This window comes from Prosopis cineraria, unplaced genomic scaffold (genome assembly GCF_029017545.1).
Source record: "Prosopis cineraria cultivar Desert tree isolate PC_DT_omini unplaced genomic scaffold, ASM2901754v1 PC7, whole genome shotgun sequence".
Lineage (NCBI taxonomy): Eukaryota > Viridiplantae > Streptophyta > Magnoliopsida > Fabales > Fabaceae > Prosopis > Prosopis cineraria.
This window is the reverse complement of record NW_026555338.1, coordinates 25,715,021-25,730,867: the sequence shown is the minus strand read 5'-3', so window position 1 is coordinate 25,730,867 and position 15,847 is coordinate 25,715,021. Positions and strand designations below refer to the sequence as shown.

General features: G+C 30.5%; 1 protein-coding gene across 4 annotated transcripts; it reads left to right on the top strand.

Annotated features, from left to right (window-relative positions):
- Window positions 1-5,200: 5,200 nt before the first annotated feature.
- LOC129315655 (protein FAR-RED ELONGATED HYPOCOTYL 3-like) lies at window positions 5,201-12,591 on the top strand. 4 transcript variants are annotated; one of them, XM_054959531.1, is made up of 10 exons: window positions 5,209-5,373; window positions 5,471-5,541; window positions 5,662-5,984; window positions 8,904-11,091; window positions 11,178-11,234; window positions 11,406-11,477; window positions 11,559-11,621; window positions 11,726-11,794; window positions 12,204-12,254; window positions 12,335-12,591. In XM_054959531.1, exons 4-10 carry the CDS (start codon window positions 8,935-8,937, stop codon window positions 12,389-12,391), a joined length of 2,526 nt encoding a protein of 841 aa, XP_054815506.1. In that variant the 5' UTR covers window positions 5,209-5,373; window positions 5,471-5,541; window positions 5,662-5,984; window positions 8,904-8,934; the 3' UTR covers window positions 12,392-12,591. The 4 variants fall into 4 exon arrangements, with proteins under 4 accessions (XP_054815508.1, XP_054815506.1, XP_054815507.1 ...); XM_054959533.1 differs by having other exon boundaries at window positions 5,201-5,541; window positions 11,726-11,799; XM_054959532.1 differs by lacking the exon at window positions 5,471-5,541.
- Window positions 12,592-15,847: the final 3,256 nt, after the last annotated feature.

The following is a 15,847-nucleotide window of genomic DNA, read 5'->3' as shown; positions in this document are numbered from 1 at the left end:
TTTTTTGGATGGACCCAATATGTTATATCATTCATGATTCATCTAATAAAATTATACCAATTCAATTAAATAAAATCTTATGTGTCATTATTTTTGTCACATTGAAAAAATAAAAGGTGACCAACAAAGGATGTAAACCATATTACACATCTCTTAAACCTTAAATTGAGAAAACCTTAAATTGAGAAATTTTTTCATTTCTAAAGTGTAATTAAATTTATATTGAAATTATGATATCCTTAATACCATATACATTATAACAAAATTTTTAATATTTTTATAAAAATTTCAGCAAAACCTCCCTTATATACAAGACCTCCTGAAAATTATACAATACAATGTTTAAAACAAAATATTACATTAATCAGAAGCTCAACTTCTTCCAACTAGCAGACAAAGTATATAACAAAATAAAGACTCTAATTATAGCCTCTAACAAATTTTCATAATATAACACATAAATTAGATCATTACATCAAAATAGGGATATTGGCAAAATAATTATTAGCCCAACTCAGTAGTAAGCTATCAATAGTTAGCAAGAGGTACAACATCAGTTAAAATATATGAGACAAAAAAATAATTTTTCTAAAAAATAACATTCCAACGATAAATAAGTGAAAAAAAATAAAAAGAATAAATTATAATGTTTATATAAAATAAAGAGACAACAATTTTCATATAACCTTAAATAATATTTTGAGCCATCAAATTATCACATCAAATATTATTATCACTTAATTTAAAAAAATAAATAAACAGAATAAATAAATATAGCAGCATCACTAATTAAATCAATAGAACATAAAATCACCAAATAATCAAAGCTCATATTTTCGAGGACTTATGAAAATAATTAACAAACATGATTACACAATCCATGAAAGTAAATAATGAAACGTGACTTATGTCATGAAAACAAACGTGGATATACAATCTAAAAAAGTAAATAACCAAACTTAGTCTGAGCTACCAAACAAATGTAAATACACAGTCCGCGAGGTTAGTATTAGCCAAAGGCGGCTCAAAACTATGAGAACAAATACATGTGTTAAACTCACGAATAACAAACATGAAAACAAAATTCACAAAAATCAAACTAGCTAGTTATTGGCCATGATACATCAGGACTAATGAAACTACCGTTAGCAACTAATATTCTATATAAGATCCTTTCCAAATTTATTTTCACACATACAAGAAAATAATTACTGTTAGATACATCTTTCATTCTTAGTATCAAATTTACATGAATGATTTCAAGCATCAAGTTAATATTTACCAAAATAAAATTTCACAATCAATGTACATACCAACATTTATTGATTAATCAAAATTACCAAAGCTATAGAAATGATTTCATCAGTTTGAAAGTATATCTTATAAAGAACAAACAGTCATATGCCACAATTTAATTGTTTTTCACCACCGTCTTATAAGTTTGAAATAAAATAATTTAATCAATAAAATACTAAAAACTCGACATAATTGTTATTAAAAATAATCTACATAAAGATATAATATTTAATAAAAATAATTTTATTGATAAATCAATTGAGATGTTATTCACTTACCTAAAATATTCTTAAAATTAAAAAATTTATCTCTCGACTTTAATTAAACTTCTCCTCTTCCAAACACCATATAAATTATATTAAGATTTTTAAATAAATTTTTGATAAATTCAATAATTTCTTCTCAACATTACCGCTATCAAAATTTAACTATAATAAATTTTAAAATTTTAAAATCAAGACTTTACACATAAAAATTTTTCAAAAGCCATGGCTCAATACTCTATTAAAATACAATCTCCTATTAAGCTTTTTATCAAAACACCAAATGTACATTATTTTCAAATCTCACAAATAAAGCTTTTTTAACATTCAAGAATCTTATCACATAGTTCATCAACAACCATCTATTCTCAAGAATTTAAATAGTTTTATATTAGTTTTATACTCAAATTTCTTTTGCAATCTTCAATCTAAGTTGACAGAGTAATAGTACTCAAATTGAACACACAACTCCACAAAGGATCAATGAAATTTAAAAAAAAAAATTCAAAATCAAGTAAAGTTTTTTCAATCACAAATTATGTCAAACACTTTTCATGCACTAATTTTTAAGCTCCAAACAAATTTTTTCCCCTTGATTCCATCCCCCAACAATTTATAATATAAATATTTAAATCAAACAACCTCCCAAATTTCATTTCTTTCAACAGGATATCAATCTTAAATCCACGGAAAATCAAACTGATAAATTACAATCTTGCTCTAACACTAAAATTTCAGCTTGAATTAATTTCTCATCCTTATTCAAACATTCACAATAGCAGAAAAATAAAGCATCACCACTTCAGTCATAAGGCACACGCGCACACACAAACGACAAGTGAGAGGTGTACTCGAAGCCTCCATACCTCTATTCACATTGGCAGACATAGGGAGGAAAAGAAATGACAGCAAGTGCAAGGGAAAAGGGCGACAGTCTACAAAACGAACCTCCCACAGGCGAGAACTAATTCCCATGACACAACACTAAAAGAGGGAGAAAATACTGAGCGAACAGGAGATCGACAACACAAAAAGGGAAGAGGAACTCACGATTCAAGTGGCGGCGAAGCTCCAATACTTACTCATGGCGGCGGCAAGCTATAAAAAAAGAGGAGAAAGGGGGCGACAAACTGGGTTGCAAGTCGAGGTTTTGAAGGTTCTGAGCCACAAACTCCTCTTGCTCCCACACAGTCCAGACGCACGACATCTCGAGGAAGGAAGAAGGCCGTCGTCGTCGTCGGCATTAATTGCAAAGGAGGAGGAAGAAAACGGAGATTTTGGGATGAAAGGGCAAGGGTTTTAGGCGGGCGATCTCTCTCTCTCTCTCTCTGTAACACTGAACAAGATCAAAGAAGGAGGAGGAATGGAGAAGCATTAGGACTTGTTTGGCAAATAATTTTTTATTTTTTAAAATAAAAAATAAAAAAATTTTGATATATATTTTCAAAAAATATTTTAAAAAATAAAAAATAAAATATTATTTTAAAAAATAAAAAAGTGAAAATAACTTTTAAATATTTTTGAATTATTGTTTTAAAAAATAAAAAAATAAAAAATATTTATTTTTATTATTTTTTATTTTTAGAATATATTTTATAAAATATTAATTTTTAAAATAATAAAGTAAAAATAATTTCAAATAACCTCTTAGGCCGACGTGACTTTGTTTTCTAATGCAAATGAAAAGGGCAAAACAATAATTTTGGCCACAAGTTTTGTTGAAGCAAAAATGACATTCCCCTTTCGTGCTCCAAAGAAAGTTTGGACTTGTTAAAGCAGCATCAAGAGAAATTTACCAAGCCACCAGCTTATTTTTCTCCCAAAAAATAATAAAAATATAATAAATTTATTTTATTACTATTCTAATTTTATAATCATTTTTTGGATTATTATAATTTTTAATGAATTTATTTTTATAAAATAAAATATTTATTTAATTTTTTGAATTTTCTCATTTTATTATTATTAATATTAAAATCAATTTATATTTAATACTATTATGTTTTTATTGAATAGATTATGAATGGCACGGTGCATTGGGTATATTCAAAAAATTTTTGAGAGACCAATTTCAAAGATGATAACAAAAAAAATTTCAAAAGGGATAAATGTTTTAAAAATTAAAAAAACTAGCATTTTTTATAAGAAAAGAAAAATTAATTGTTTGATTCATTTAATTTTAACTCATTTATAACTTATAACTTAACCCGTAAACTTTAATTTGTTGTAGCTTATAATTTTAACTCAATTGTAACCTATTTTTTAATTTCTGACTCAGTGCATCTAAGTCTTTATGATTTTAATAATTTAAAATATTAGTCTCTTTATTTTTTAAAAATAAGATTATAAAGATTAAAAGTTTTAGTAATTTAAAATATTAGTTTCTAAATTTAAAATTAATTTTAATCTTTATAATTTTATTTTTAAAATATAAAAGCTAATATTTTAATGATTAAAAATATAATGATTTAGTTATATTAAGTCAAAGGTTAGAGTTAAAATTAAAATTGAGTTAAAACTATAAAATCAAGTTATAATGAATCAAATTTTAAGGATAAAATTATAATTCAGCTAAAACTAAAGGGTTAATGAACATTTTTTATTTTAAACTATTACTCGAATAACATTTTGAATCCAAAATTATTACTTGAATAGCAAATTATCTCTACTGTTAATTTACATGTAACTACCACTACTTATGACTTTGTGAGGTCTGGTTAAAGGCTAATGTGACACTCATCTCCTCTTGACATGTGACATGCTAATTGAGTTATATAATAGTTAATGCTATGCAAATAAATGGTGGGAGGTAATTTATTCAAAATTTATAAATTAAAATTTTTTTTACTTATTTTAAAAGTTTAGGATTCATAATATTATGTAAGTAATAGTTTAAAGTTCAAGATATTCATGAGTTCAAAAATAAATGGACCAAATGAACGTTAAATGAGTCATCCCATGAGTTAGGGTTCGTTTGAATTTCAGTTCGGTATAATAGATTATGAAAATAATTGATTAAGTGGATAGATTTTAATCATAATTGATTATATTATAACGCAATCGGTTTGGATACTCATGCTAATAATTTTTTTAGAGATTCAAATTTTATTAAAAAAAAAGAAGAGAAAAAAGTTTTGTTTTAGTTTTATTAAATTTTGTGCCTTTTTTGTGATTTTTTTCTTGAACTTTTTATAATTTACTCATATAACTTTGTAACAAAGACACATAGAAGTGGAGAAGTTGAGATTTGGAGTGTTGGGGCAAAATTGATTTTTTGAAAAAAATCAATTTTAAAAAAAGTAGATGTTTGGGTAAATTATAACTTAATTGATTTTTTTTGTTCCTAAAATCGATCAAGTCCTCAATCCAAACAGTAGTTAAACAGAGGCTAAGATTAATTAATTTGTTTTTACATGAATTGTTTTTTAGCCGTTTGACTTGTTTTTTCTTGGAGCCTATTCATATTCATATCACCAATCCTATTTATAATTACAACCCTTATCATAATTCATAGCATGATTTTTAGTTACGATGATAAGACCGTAATTAGATAATGATAAGAAGAATGTAATGAAAAGAAAATGACATGAGAAGTGAGAAGGACGACTAAGCTGACCAGATGATTCGTGGTTAATCCGATGATCCGATTCGACCCGTTCGGGTCTTCTTCATTCTTTCCAAGGAACAAGAAAAAGTTCACCCCTTTTCTCTCTTCGATTATTTCCGTTCCCTCCGTCTCGGCTTCTTTCCCAGCGGTAGCGATCGACGGCGATGACGGCGGCGAAGTGTTGGTGCGTGGACGGATTGTCAACTGGTTAGCTTCTGTCTCTCACGCTCTCCCTTCTTGCAAAAGTTCACAACTTGTGTTTCGAGCGATTCGGAGTTCTTAGTACTGTCGGTGATGTTCACAGGCTGCTGTGGCCTTTGGTTATTTTTGGGTTTAAGCTAATGTAGCTGAATTTGCTGATGAAGTTGACTGTTGGTACCTTTATTTATTCTTTTTGCTGTTTGATTTTCTTTCCGTATGAAATTGATTGCTTGGTTAATAATTACGTTGTTGAATATGCTAATGTAGTTAGCCTCTACTGTTTTAATTTTGTAGCATTTCTTCTTTTGGGGAATTTGAATGAGTAATCATACAGCTGGAATTTCTGGTTAGAGCGAGGATAAAGCTTGAAATTGGTAGAGCGGGAGATTTCAGAAGCACCACTTCAAATTCTCAGAGTACTGGAGATTAGATGACACGCGCCACCCCATGGCGCGGGTGAGAAGCAATGATAGTCTGTTAGGGAACGAGGAGGGGCCTTTGGGAACCCTAGGAATAAAAACTTGAAGAGCAGTGTTCACCCACTCGCCAGGTCCCTCGCGTGAGATTTCCAGATTCTGATCAACTTGAGAAGGATACCTTCTTTCATGCAGTCAGAGGTACTCTCCCTCTGTTTTCTCTTACATCTTTCATTCTTTGGTTTGTGGTTCGCCTCTTATCTCTGTTTCTCTTGTTTTGTTTGATGTCTTAAATGCATTTTGTTTTTGTACTGTAATGTTAGTGATAAGATATTAGTGATAAGGACAGAGAAATCTGGCACTGTAATGTTAGTGCTGCTTTGAAAAATTCATTTTTTTCGATATCTTAAATGTATTTTGTTTCTATATAGAATTTAGCATATATCAATAATTATTTTCAATAACTTGGGATAATATAGTAGCGACAAGGAAAGAAAATCTGGCACTTTTACAATGTGTTGGGCGTGTCCCCAGAAGGTTGCCCAAGAAAACACTTTTATGTTATCGTTGGTAACCATTGTCCAGTGAACTTACTATAAAAAAGTTTTGAATTTCCAAGTTCTATATCCCATTTGGCAATCAGCAATAATCAGCTATCAGATGAGAAGTGTGAACTTCGAAGAAGCAACCTTGAATATATAACTTTAGCAAGATTTTCGTTGAAGCTTGTTGTTAACAGCTCAACCTTTTTTTGACAGGGTGTAATATTTGAGGGAAATGGGATTCCATAAGCTGTATGTGGAAATGGGTATGGGTATTGACCCTTGAGAGTAATTAACAATTGATGACATTACATATATTGGTGGTTGATCATGGGTTTAGTCCACTGTTGGCCTCATTTTTTAATGTAATGGATACTTAAATCTTATATTGAGAAGTATGAGATGCTAAATTGAGTATTTAAGTGGGTAGGTACTCTCACCTCAGTAGTTAGTTTTTGGCGGAGGATTCCCCATTACACTTGAGTGTTCATCAATTGTTATTAGAGTTTGGTTATGGGCAATCTTGAGAAGGGCTACTTGTGAAAGGTTCTAATTGGTGAGAAAACTGAGTAACATGTAAGAGGGTGTCATGGCCAGGATGTTTGCCCTCCAAGGGGGGCTAACTGATGGAGACTAAGGTGGTATTCATTTTTTATGTTTGATCTATCTTAAGTGGTATGAGATGCTTAATGAGATTTTGGTTTGTTAGTATTCTCACTTCAATAGCTAGCTTGTGGAGTAGGATTTTTCACCTCATTTGAGTAACTATTAGATTGATGAAAGGTAGCTAGTGATTGGTAGCAGGCAGGTAGCTCAATGTTGTTAGGGATAGTTGTAGATGGCTGGCAATTGTCAACATATTATGATGGTGCATGTTTGAGGTCCCGTTCAGGTGAAAAGACCTGTAATTGTGTGATTTACATATCACAAGAAAAGCCTTTTCTGGAATCCCCAAGTTCCCTCTAATGATTAATTGTAGCATTGTCAAATGAGGCTCTTTCTCTTTATATCCTTGTAATGTGTTACCCTAATGCAGAAAGAAAAACACTCAGATGCCTTCATTTGCTCATTGCCCAGCTGTCACTTTCTGCTGCATTTTTGGGCAGGCATATTGGTGTTTGGCAAATTTTGGGTTTTCTCACTGTTTGTAGCGTGTACTCTCAACTACTTGGATCAGAGTAAGGAGTGCGATTTGTTTTGGCACTTGTATTGTATCCCTAGACTTGCTTTGCAGAGAATTATTTGCACAACCTCTTTATGGTGTCTTGCACATCAGTACATGGTGTCTTACGAATTGTCTCTTGAGCAGACATGTAAGGGGCCAGTAGCTTTGTTATCTTGATATACATCTGTATTTACTGTGATTTTTATCTATCCACAAGTATAATTTTTAATTCATTCTTAATTTGTTATTCTCGCAGTTCTCTTTCTGTACTAATTTCCTCTTTTGAAGTTCCTTCTTTTATACAGAAACAAAGATTGTGTGATTGTAAAGTTGCTGATTTTTTTTGTAAAATTAGTTGGTCATTATCCCTTGTTATTGATGTTTATTTTTTTGATAAAATTGAGTTGATTGCTGGTAAAGGTAGTCAAACAAGGTGGACTGTTCAGTTTTAGTTGATTGCTGCCTTTTTGTTTATTAATCCCCTAGTGCAGAGAGCTGTAGTTGATCAAAGGGATGATTCACGTGTTTTATACTCAGTTTTAATTCTTTTTTTTTTTTTGCGGATTGTTCTTTCATTAATTTTCTGCCTGTGTGATCTTTTTTCCTCTTTGGATGAAAGATTTTTTTCTTTTCAAAGAAAAGTAAGTACAGAATGTTGGAGGATAATAAACCCTCAGAAAAAAGATAACTAATATAGTCTCTGAACAGAACAATAAAAGCAGTCCTGATGAAGCTAAAATCAGTGAAGGAGATCTATCCAGTCTCTTTGCTGGTCGAAAGCAAGAAATCGCCTGAAAAAGAAAAAGACTGTGCACAGAGAAACAAAGAGAAGCCGTGAATGCAACCATATCCCATAACGAGTTTAAAATAAGAAAAAGCCATTGAAAATGTCGTTTTCCTTCTTTTTGACAAATCCTTTAAATAATTTGGGTGAACTCATCCAAGGTAGCAGGGTACACCCCATGCTCTCCAAAAATACCTAAGAACCGTTGCCAAATGTATCCTTGCTGGGAAATGAAATGTAGATGGACCAAAATTTTTGAATCAGATTCAGATAATCATGTTACGCATGTTATATAAAAAGGCATATGGGGCCATCAAACCTGCAACAATTCATTATTGTTTTCTTGTTTTTGTGTTACTGATTTTAAAAAAAAGTTATTAGGAAATGGAAATAGGATTTTCCAGAAAAATATCAGAAGAATTACAGGTTCCAAACTCATTTTGACAAGAGGGAAAAAGAGACAAGGGGCCTGGGCTATCCATGATTCTCCTATGTAATAGGAACCAGATGCAGTTTTAAGCATGGTCTCTTTGTTCCACTCTATTACCCTCTCTCTCCTATTTTTCTATTTTTTTTCCTTTTCACTGTTTCCATTGCTTGACATCGGTACTGTTATTTTGACTTTTCAGATACTGTAGAAAATCCCAGGCTTTTCTCACCATGGACATAGATCTTAGGTTACCTTCTGGTGATCACGATAAGGATGAAGAACAAAATACAATTGCTGGCTTATTGGAACACGAAGAAAAATTGCATAATGGAGATCTAGAAGGCCAGAATATTGTTGGTGCTAGTGTTGATGTAGATGCTGGAGATTTGAATTCATCCACAGTGGATTTTGCATTATTTAAGGAAGATACAAATCTTGAGCCCCTTTCTGGCATGGAATTTGAGTCTCATGGGGAAGCTTATTCTTTCTACCAAGAATATGCAAGGTCAATGGGATTTAATACAGCAATACAAAATAGTCGCCGATCAAAAACATCAAGAGAATTTATAGATGCAAAATTTGCTTGTTCCAGGTATGGAACAAAAAGAGAGCATGACAAATCATTCAATCGACCACGTGCCAGACAGAACAACCAAGATACTGAAAATTCAACTGGTCGAAGATCTTGTTCAAAGACTGATTGTAAAGCAAGCATGCATGTAAAAAGAAGGCCTGATGGAAAATGGGTAATACATAGTTTTGTGAAGGAGCATAATCACGAGCTTTTACCAGCTCAAGCTGTCAGTGAGCAAACAAGAAAAATGTATGCTGCAATGGCTAGACAGTTTGCTGAATACAAAACTGTGGTTGGTCTGAAGAGCGAGAGAAATCCATTTGACAAAGGTCGTAATTTGGGCCTGGAGTCAGGGGATGCCAAACTTCTACTTGATTTTTTGGTGCAGATGCATAGTATGAATTCAAACTTCTTCTATGCAGTAGACATTGGTGAGGATCAACGACTGAAAAATCTTTTATGGGTTGATGCTAAAAGTAGGCATGACTATATGAACTTTTGTGATGTAGTTTCTTTTGACACCATCTATATTAGAAACAAATATAAGTTGCCTCTTGCACTTTTTGTTGGAGTAAACCAGCACTATCAATTTATACTGCTTGGGTGTGCCTTAATATCAGATGAAAGTGCTGCTACTTATTCTTGGCTAATGCAGACGTGGTTAAAAGCAGTTGGTGGCCAGGCTCCAAAAGTGATAATCATTGCCCATGACAAGACATTGAAGTCAGTTATTTTGGATGTCTTTCCTAATTCTCACCACTCTGTGTGCTTATGGCATGTATTAGGGAAGGTATCTGAAAATTTGGCTCATGTAATTAAGCGACATGAGAATTTTATGGCAAAATTTGAGAAATGCATCTATAGGTCGTGGACAACTGATGAGTTTGAGAAGAGGTGGTCGAAAATTGTTGATAGGTTTGAACTCCGAGAGGATGAATGCATGCAGTCATTGTATGAAGATCGCAAATTATGGGTGCCAACATTCATGAGGGATATTTTCTTGGGTGGTTTGTCTACTGTCCAGCGATCAGAAAGTGTGAATTCCTTCTTTGATAAATATGTTCATAAAAAGACCTCTGCTCAAGATTTTGTCAAACAGTACGAAGCAATCTTGCAAGACAGGTATGAAGAGGAAGCAAAAGCTGATTCCGAGATTTTGAATAAAGTGGCAACATTAAAAACTCCTTCGCCATTAGAGAAGAGTGTTGCAGGGAGTTACACACACGCAGTGTTCAAGAAGATTCAAGTTGAGGTTATTGGTGCAGTTGCTTGTCATCCTAAAACTGAAAGGCAGGATGATACAGGCATTACTTACAAGGTTCATGATATGGAAAAGAATCAAGACTTCATTGTTGTGTGGAATGAAATTAAATCTGAAGTGTCATGCATATGTCGGTTATTTGAATATAGAGGTTTTCTTTGTCGACATGCATTGATTGTTCTTCAATATTCTGGCTTTTCGGTAATCCCATCCCGATATATCTTAAAACGGTGGACAAGAGATGCAAAAGCTGGACAAACAACGGGAGAACAATCTGAACATATGCCAACCAGGGTGCAACGGTACAATGATTTATGTCAACAAGCAATAAAGTTGAGTGAAGAGGCGTCTCTATCTCAAGACAGTTATGGTATTGCATTCCTTGCATTGCGTGAAGCATACAAAAATTGTGTGAGTGTTAACAATTCTAGCAAGAGTCCTACAGAAGTTGTCATATCAGCTAGTCAAAGTCAGCTCTCCACTGAAGAAGATACCCAAAGTAAATCCATGGGCAAGGCAAACAAAAAGAAGAATCCAACTAAAAAGAAAAAGGTTTTGTTATTTTCTTGGTTTGCTTCAGGGTACATTTACATTTCTATGTTGGCTTGAGTTTCTATTATGACCTCTTTGAATTGCAGCTGCACTCTGAGGCTGAAGTGATGACCGTTGGGGCACAAGATAACCTGCAACATATGGTTAGTCCTCCTATGATTATTTTCCTCAAATTTTAAGGCAGGGTGTGTGTAGAAGAAAGTCAGGCTACATGGGGGATTTAAGCTAACCAAGAGAAGATATTATTTTGAAGTTTAAAATGGAAGCTCCATCTTAGTTAAGTGTCTTCATTTAATTGGAAATTTATTTTGCAGGACAAATTCAGCAGCACAAGGGCGGTAACGCTTGATGGTTACTATGGCTCTCAACAGAGTGTTCAGGGGATGGTAGAAATAAGATTCACTTCGTTCTTATCTTTCTTTGTTTCATATTAGTGCCCTTATGTATTTGTTTGTTTGATTGCTCAGTTGAACTTGATGGGGCCAACTCGTGATAATTATTATGGAAATCAACAGACAATTCAGGGGCTGGTGTGTCTTTGAAATTGTGATTAATTATAGTGGGCTGAGGCTTCTTGTTGTTTTTGTATTTAGTATGAGTACGGAACTTTAGAAATTCTGTTGTTTGTATACAGGGACAATTAAGTACCATACCAACGAGCCACGATGGTTACTATGGTTCACATCAAAGCATGCCTGGTCTGGTAAGGTTTGTTTACGTTGAGCATAATGCAACGTTTGATAAGTAGAGAAGTATTTTTTAAAAAAGAAATGAAAAATATATCTATCCTGTTTTCTTTGGAGAACCTACATGCTAGTGAGTGTGGGCACTTGCCCCCACTCACTTCTGCAAAAATTACATGCAAAGCTTGTAAAATTTATCTTTTTTGACCCTGCTAATTTAAATATTTTGATCCCACTAAGTTCCACACTTCCAATTCTAATAGTTTGCCCTTTTGGCCCCACTAACATGGGTTCTTGGACCCACCACTGTTTCTGGGTGCATTTCTCATTTACTTTCTAGAAAATATTTTTCCATGTACCAAACATGCATTAAGTTTCCTGCCATTGTAATATTTATGTCAAACTTTATAGTTGTTTCAAATATTGCAGGCACAGCTGGATTTTTTCCGAGCATCGACAAATTTCGCTTACAGCATTCGGGTGAGTTTGAGTTATGTGATGTTGTAGATAGTATTTTCTTTCTGACTAACACTTTTGCGATGGCTTCTTCCTTGTGGCAGGATGATCCAAATGTAAGACCTACACAATTGCATGAGGATCCATCAAGACATGCATGAGCATATGTAATTGTAATGTTATATAGGATACCTGTGGTTTATCATATAGATCTTGTTAATAAATGGTAAAAGGGTTATCTTATTTTAGTGTTAAAGATCTTGTTGTAGAGGTGGTTGGTTGTACTGTAGTTATGATTCTTTAATCTAAATGTTAAAAATTTGTAATCTGCAATGATAAATTTAAAATGTTCTTCATCTTCCTCTGGTGCTTATTTCATTTATTATCACTGTCTTTACCTTTGTCAAAATGAGTGTTAATGGATGCTACAATGTTTTTTTTGCTTTAGTTTCCTTTAGTTCCTTGCTTTTATTTCTGATGATGGTGTGATATTATAGAGAAGGAATGAAGAGAGCACATGAACGGAGGACAAAATTAAGGTACTTATGTTTTCTAATAAATAATACAATTTGGTATAAACTTTATGCTTGTTCCAATATTGCCCTTCTCTCCTCAATATATTTTATTTTATTTAATATTTCACAAAGAAGGTTATATTAAATGAAGAGTATTTTTTAAAATTTATATTTATGTGTTTAGTGTGTATAGGGAATATTTGTATTTAATTTTTTAAAAAAATATAAAATATATTTAATAAATTTTATTGATACACCTAATATTGTTAAAAAATATCTTGCAACCAAGGATTGAGGGAAAAAGTTGTAAGGCAATGCAAAGGTTGAGATGGGCAGGATCCACTCTAGCGTGTTTCTGGTGGGGCGGCGAGGTTGCGGACTATATGTTTCAGTTTAAATTTTAATAAATATTTTTTAATTTTATTTATAAATTACTTTTAAAATTAAAAATTTTTAACTTATTTTATTTCTAATAAATATATATACTTTAATAATACAATTTGTCTCACCAATATTTAATCGGAATATAAAAGAGAAAACTTGTGATAAAAAATAAATAATATGTTTTATAAATAGAATAAAAAATTATTTATATATACACACACATTATAGATAAGACTAGAAAAGTAACTTATTAACTTTTTATTTTGGATAAGAACATTGGTATCATATTTTAAGGTGCAATATATTTATATATATGCTCCCTCAATCTTAAGATAAAATTAAATAACTTCGCGCTTATAAAAAAATATTAAAAAATATTATTTAATAATTATAAAAAAATTATTGTCTAAGAATTCAAGCCATAATCAATAAACATGGGTAAATTGGAAAATAAAATTAATTACTCTAATTTTATTTTATACTCCCTCCTTTTGAAAATGTAAGACATTTTGTGAGGAGTTGGATGTTCAAAAATACAAGGCATTTTTACTCTTTTGAAATATAATCATTATCTTTTTTTTTAAAGTGCCCCTATTAATAATGAATTTATATTTATTATAGGGTGTTTAATAGGGATAAATATGAAAAAATAGGGTTAATTAAAAAGTAGATAATTATCTTATTAGGGGTAAAATTCAATTAAAAATATATTATATTTTTGAATGAAGGGAGTATTAAAGATAAAAAAAGTTTCTGAAATTGTCATCATATATAATTTAGTTAAATGAAATATAGTAGTCCAAGTAAAATTAAATAAACTAAAGGAAAAATTAATTTACATGTCTTTATAGTTTTTCTCAATTCTAAATTAAACCCCTGTATTTTATTTTTTTTAATCAATTAAATATATTAATACTTGAAGATTTAAATTATTAATGAATGATTGAATTTTTCAAAATAAAGATACTTTTGAAAATTATAGAAAATTTGGTCTAATACTTTTAGCCAAAAAAATTATTTAATATGATATTTATATTTTTATTAATTTTTATGAAAATTCTATATGCATAAAAGTTACTTATAAAATGAGCTAATTATATCAATTTTGATTTATAAAAATTATGTAATTAATTCTAAAATTATATAATCTTTTTAGTGAACATATAAAAGTTCTTAATTTTATTTTTTAAAAATGAAAAATTAAAGGGTTTTAATAATCAAGGACTAACATATTTAATTAATTAAATTATAAGGTTTTGATTAAAACAAATAAAATAGAAAGACCTAATTCAAATAAAGTAAAACTATATAGATTTGTGGATTAAATTTCCCTAAACTATATTTCCTAAAGGTGGATATATTTTTTAATATAAGGCCTTGGAAAATCATATAGAGAAATTTGCTCATGTCAGAGCAAATAATACTTTTACATTCTAGGAGTGGTTCTAAAAAAATTGTAGCATGTCATTTGGCCATGACAAGCAAAGTCAATTCACACATCACTTTTTTTTTTCTAAAAACATGATAAAAAAATAACAATCAAGTCTCTCATAACTAAATCTCTTATCCTATATATAATATTTGAGAGAGAATAATCCTGATTGTGGTCATATTGAATGGGGGTGAGAACTTTAGTTGAATTATAATAAACGTTGATTTTAGTAAAATTTTTATTTTAGCAAAGGTTAAGCTCCAGGATACTCTCTTAAGATACGCTGCAGTTTTAGGATAGTGATAAAAGTATCTAAAAAGAATTCTTTAATTCAATTTCCTTAATTGTCATGAATGAGGCTTCCATAGATGACAAACAAATAGTTTGGATTCAAAGAAAAATCAATTTTTGAGTCAAAATAATCAATTTTTGAAAAAAATTACCCAAATAGTCAAAAAAGTTGATAATTTATTATTGATCCAAACTTACATTTGAAATAAGCTCTGAAAAGTTATTTATAAATTTAAATTTACTGTTAAATAATATATTTTACTTTTTAAATAAAACTTAACAAATTTAATAATATTAAATACAACTTTATCAATAATTTAATTTTAAAAACCAATGTCCTTTATGATAATTTATATAGTTAAAATTAATTTTAAAAAAGCAGTATCCAAATAAATTATATTATAACATAATCAATTATAATTAAAATTAATTATTTTTATAATCAATTATATCCAACTAAAATTCAAACAAGCTCAAAGCTATTGATATTAACAGAGCCGTCAATGTTCTATCTAATCCAGTTTGATTTTGATAAGAATTATTTTGCTTGAATTCTATCATTGTTCGATGACTTGAGGTTGAATTTTTATTATAGATTGAAAACATTGATAACATTTTTCATGTAAGAGAAGGTAATGTTCCTTTCATATATTCTAGGATACTTGGGCAAAATTTTTTTGCTAGGGGTCTGGCGCATCATTTTTTACATTCCAAATGATATAATCATGCAAGAAAAGAGAAAAGAAATTATATATCTTAGAGCGTCTGACTAATTTCAACTTTAAAGGTGGATACTCTATTGATTACATGCCCACATCAACTATAGTTCCTAAAAATGGAACTTACAGTTTGTTCTCAAGTCCCATGTATTAACTGCAAGATCTAATATATCTTGAAAAGATAATCTTTTTAACTTTGAAAGTTGGATCAATAATAAGCACTCCCTCTATCTCGAATAATAAAATACTTTTAAAAATTTTTTTCTATTTTAAAAT

Coding starts and splice junctions, on each gene's coding strand:
- LOC129315655 (XM_054959532.1), top strand. CDS start 8,935: ATGGACATAGATCTTAGGTTACCTTCTGGTGATCACGATAAGGATGAA. Junction 11,092..11,177: donor ATCCAACTAAAAAGAAAAAG/GTTTTGTTATTT, acceptor TTTGAATTGCAG/CTGCACTCTGAGGCTGAAGT. Junction 11,622..11,725: donor AACAGACAATTCAGGGGCTG/GTGTGTCTTTGA, acceptor GTTTGTATACAG/GGACAATTAAGTACCATACC.